The 4,879-nt window shown below is 37.3% G+C and overlaps 1 protein-coding gene across 4 annotated transcripts in view; it reads left to right on the forward strand.

The window, feature by feature from the left end:
* The first annotated feature begins 1,912 nt into the window (after positions 1-1,912).
* The window catches only part of LOC107706390 (NAD kinase-like), a 13,005-nt gene continuing 10,038 nt past the window's right edge, over positions 1,913-4,879 (forward strand). Inside the window, exons 1-3 of one of the 4 annotated variants that reach the window (XM_016510094.1) lie at positions 1,913-2,098; positions 2,896-3,150; positions 3,233-3,316. In XM_016510094.1, the coding sequence (XP_016365580.1) occupies positions 2,906-3,150; positions 3,233-3,316 (329 nt within the window). In that variant the 5' untranslated portion in view covers positions 1,913-2,098; positions 2,896-2,905. Of the gene's footprint in view, positions 2,099-2,525; positions 3,151-3,232; positions 3,317-3,905; positions 4,037-4,879 lie in introns of those variants that run through there. The other 3 variants (XM_016510095.1, XM_016510093.1, XM_016510096.1) reach the window with 3 other exon arrangements.

Raw genomic sequence — 4,879 nt, forward strand, 5'->3', positions numbered from 1 at the left:
AGTAAATAAATCACTGCTGTCTTGTCTCCTCTGAGGCTGGGACTCTAAATAGTGTTCATGGGTAGAAATTTACAGATTAAGGGGCGGTAATATTATAATGAGATCCTTTTGCGATGTCACTAGGGGAGCGAAATCAGAGGAGCTCGTTTTTTCAGAGGCTTGCAGAAAAAGGCTTACCAAAACTAAGTGACTGGGTTAATCTTTCTCACGTTTCCTTGGTTAGTAGATGCACCGGGGACCTGATTATAGCACTTAAAACCTGGAAAAGTCAGATTTTCATGATATGTCACCTTTAAGAGAGTTTATTACTACAAGTCCACATTGCCTCTTCATAACATTCAGCTAAGGTTAAAAGAGTTTGTGCAAAAAGGAACTTGACTTTAAAAGGGTGTGTTTACAGCTAAAGCTATCAGTAATTGGTTCTAAAGAAATTAAATCTGGGTGTTGCTAAAACAGAGTGTTTTCAATGTTCAGAGGAGACAGGGACATGTCTGCATAAGCAGGCACATTAAGTTGGTTCCACTCCTCTCTGAGAAAGATGTGGACAAATATTTTCTAATGGTAAAAAACCTGGCTGTGTCACATCTGATTGCTCAGAACTTAAAAAGCAGCAGAATACATAATTACACATGGACATAATTACAGGGTGCACTAGTCTGGTTATGCTCCCTTATTAATGGCTCTGTTCCCATCATTAATCTAGGGTGTTGTATATGGTTGTCCATTGAATCCTAGACAGGTAATAGAGTGTTAGAAGGTCACTATTTGACCTGCCGGAGGTCGTTTAAAGTTAACAGGTAATAAAACTTTCAGAACTCAAAACCGGTTTTAAAAATAAATGTTTTTGCAGCTTAGTTCAATTTCTTGGAATTAAACTGCAAAAACATTTAAACACATGATGGTGAATGTGATTTTACCAAGTAAAACGTTTCTTTTTATCAAGTAGAACATCCAATTAATGTTTTTGGACATGAATATTGTTCCAAGATCAACAAAAGATGTTGATCCAGGATCATACTGGTTAGCACAGCCCAGTTAGCCCTTGCTGTAACTAGACCATATCTAACCAAAACTCATCCTTTTCCATGATGGTTATGCAAACGTAGCTGTGTATTCTGACTTTTGTTTTTGCAAACAAAAAACAAACCACATTTTTACTTTTTATAAACAGCTTCTTTCTGAAGAACAACGTTTGTGATTTTAAATGTGTAGGCAGACATGAGTAAAAAAATGAGTAAAATTAATGTAGCAGCTGTTTATGCATTGGCTCTATGCATTGTTTGCAAAAGCAGCATGTTGCTGGAAGACAGATGTGTTAACGGAGCAGCACATAAAAGTGAAATGACTGAAGTGCAGCTGCTATTGATATTGAACCCTGATGAAAGAATAAATCATAACAACAGGTGGCAAACCACACCTGTTTATTCCTTGCTTATTCATACTGGAAATGTATGGTCTATTCTTATGTAATCGTCCTAGTTACACACCTGTGTAAATTCAATTCATCATGTGACAGAAAATTTAAATAAGAAAAATTAATGTCTATTTTATATTTTTGTAATGTCAAGAAACCTTGTACTGTAGTGTGAAACGCGACCATATGTGTACCTAAAATATTAAGCTATCAATTAATTTTAATATCTAGCTACTCGTGATTGATTCCTTTGTTGTTATTATTATTATTATTATTATTATTCCAGTTCAGGATGTTCATAAATGGGATTTTCAGCATGTGAAAGAGACTCTTATTATGACTTCGAAGAGACAATGTTATATATAGATAAGGAGAGAACTGAATAAATGTATTAAAACCACACAAAAGGCAAACAATAAGAAAGGAAAATATATACAACAACAAAAACACAGATAACATTTTCGTTATTTGCTTCTCAGAGATTCTGCGCAGCAGCGCTAGTGTCACGAGCACCCTTGTGATGTCATTGTGGACATCCCATAATATTACTGAGCATAAGCCGTAAACTGGTACAGAAATAGTGTTGCTGTCAAGGTAACGCCGTCAAGTGTATTAAATTGACCTCTTCAGTTGTGAAAGACTGTAAAGTCCAAAAGGGAAGTTCCGCGTTTTTCTCGTGGTTTGGTAAGCTCTGGTGAAATGTGTTTAACGTTAGCTAACCGTGCGGCTAAGTTAACGGAAGTTTTGGTCGATGAAAATGTTCCTACTGTTCTGTCTTCAGTGCAGTGTTTCGTGTCGCTTAATGTGTTCGAGATTACTGCTCCTTGTCACGCCAAAATCCTTGCTAGTAGCGTGATAGTTTGCATTTGTAGTAGTATAATTAAGTAAGCTGCCTTTGCTTATTGTGCAGCACGTCATGCGTTTTACTGGTTGTTCCAGTTTTAGTAGTTTGTTACTAAATATAATACATAAATACATATATGCGTTTGACAACTAACATGTCCATGGAATTGTTTTTTTATTAACATCAAGGTTTTAGTTTACAGTTTAAGTAAGTTACTATGTTTAGGGTACTCATTTTCACCCTTTTTATTACTTTTCAATCACCTGGTTTAATGTAGTCTCTAAATTTGAGATTCTAAATGTTACATGTATAATAATAATACAATTCTGTTAAAAATAGTTGTTAAATAACAGTTAAATGGAGTTTTTCATGCCTCAATGCAAACCATGTTAACTTCCCTGAAGTATTTCATGTCAGCTACTATATAAGTAAATGTATTAACACATGACACCAGCTGAATGTTTGATATTTCTGTTCACATAAGCTGTTGTTTTGTAATGCATGTCAAATGTCTATTTTGATCAACAAGATCCTATATAAAGCAGGGCTACCTGGAAATATATGTACCCATGATGAGGGGGCCCGCTTAGGTCTTCTCAACTCATTTTAGAGTTTATTTGCTTTTTTTCCCAATAAGAATTGAAGGCATGGAAGACGCCTCCAGAAAGGTGGAGGAGAGTGGTTCATCTAAGCGGTCACAGAGGCAGCAGGAGCGGCAGGGGAAACTTCCAAGGAGACACAAAGAGGTGAAGAGGTCTCTTCGGAGGCCGGACTGTCCAGAACACCTGTCGGGGGGAAGCGTACATTGGTTGCCTGAGCAGCCCGAATCAGAAGCCTCTGTATCAGTGGAGGACACTGCTGAGAGTTGCCCAAAAAGATGGGATAGATGCAGGTACAAAACACACCATTTGATTTAAACCGGTTGAACCCTAAAGATTGGAATGTGTAGTGACGTAAGATCCTCTTTGTTGCAGACGAGGGCACTTTCTACATGGACCATATCCTGCTACTCATTTTGGACCCAAAGCTTGTGTTCTTTCCAACCCAACCTCAGTCATGTAAGTAAGGAAAGTCAGGCTTACTTTAGGTAAGGGGCCAGGTCACATTCCTCTCTTGTTACTGTTTAAACTTTAAATCAAGCAAAGGTTTGGACAAATGTAGTGATAAGGCCGTGTGCTGAGTTCTGATTGGTTGAGGGTGGTTTGTTGGATGAAGCTGGAGAGCAGCGCAGTCAGGTACTGGTGTGGCTGTCACAAGAATGGTCCTGCTGGAACTTTCTAACGCACCCCATCCAAAAGCCCCCCCAGCACTATGCCTGTTTTACGCCCCCCAGGACAAACCACATGCAGAGGGTAATGTGTGGTTCTCTAGTCCGATATCTGATGTTGAGCTGAACATGTTGTTTAAATGTTATGAGATATGTTAGTTATGCGTTTCTGTATATTTCAGATCAAGAAAGATGATTAGAGTGAATCTCTAAAAATGACTTATTCTGGATATCATGCAACAATACATTTTAGAAACTTAGTGGAGATATATTGGATTATGTTGGACTTTGTTATTCCTTGGTAGAATAAATAAGATGTGTGTATTAAAGATTTATTTAAATATTTACATTTTTGAAGTTAAAAAAAACCTGTGAATGTGTCAAACGACATCCATTTTATTTTTTTCATTTATTAATACTGAAAACAATCTGATCCTTGAACTATTGAGAAACCAAAAGCAGAAGTCTACATAACTGTGCTTTTCACCGTTTGGCCATGACTGTAAGTTGCGTAACGAGCAGTGTTGGGCAAGTTACTTCCAAAATGTAATACATTATATATTACTAGTTACTGTCTTTTGAAAGTAATTAGTTACATTACAATATTACTGTCTCTGAATTGTAATATCATCAGAAAGATCCGAGACGAGACCCTTCTGGAGCCGTTCAAAGAGCTTTGCAGGTTCCTTGTGGAGGTAGGTTACACAAAAGCAACATTAGTAGTTGATTAACAGGCTAGGAAGTTACGTTCGCTACTGTTACCCTTTCATTTTTTTCACTGGATCATTAGATTTTTTTTTTTTAGATTTGGTTACACAAATTTTATCTAAATTATTCCCAACATTAGGAGAAACATCTGATGGTTTATGTGGAGAAGAAAGTTGTGGACGATGGCTCTCTCATGACGGATGACTCATTTTCAGCCATTCGCAACCAGCTGTGCACATTCAGGGAAGGTACTGAAACCTCATTGTGTTGGATTGAATAGGAGCGAATTATCGGCAGGTTAACCTGTTTTACATAACCATGACACAACATTAACCAATAAAAGATTGAGTGCATTAGGAAAATGAGTGATTCATCGTGTTCACACAGGGTATGACGACATCTCAGACCGCATCGATCTGATTATTTGTTTGGGTGGAGATGGGACTCTTCTGTATGCATCATCTCTTTTCCAGGTATTCTCTCATCTCATCATCTCATTTGTTTGTGCACAAGAGTCTCCTACTAGGTCAGTCTCATTTGCTTTCCATTGGATGGTCTCTGTGTGCATCATATAAGTTGAGAGAATTTGGATATGCAAAGATGAGTTGTTTAGAGATTTATTTAAGAATGAAATGTGGTTTTGTCT

The sequence above is a fragment of the Sinocyclocheilus rhinocerous genome, unplaced genomic scaffold (genome assembly GCF_001515625.1).
Source record: "Sinocyclocheilus rhinocerous isolate Xijiao unplaced genomic scaffold, SAMN03320098_v1.1 scaffold444, whole genome shotgun sequence".
In the NCBI taxonomy this organism is placed as follows: domain Eukaryota; kingdom Metazoa; phylum Chordata; class Actinopteri; order Cypriniformes; family Cyprinidae; genus Sinocyclocheilus; species Sinocyclocheilus rhinocerous.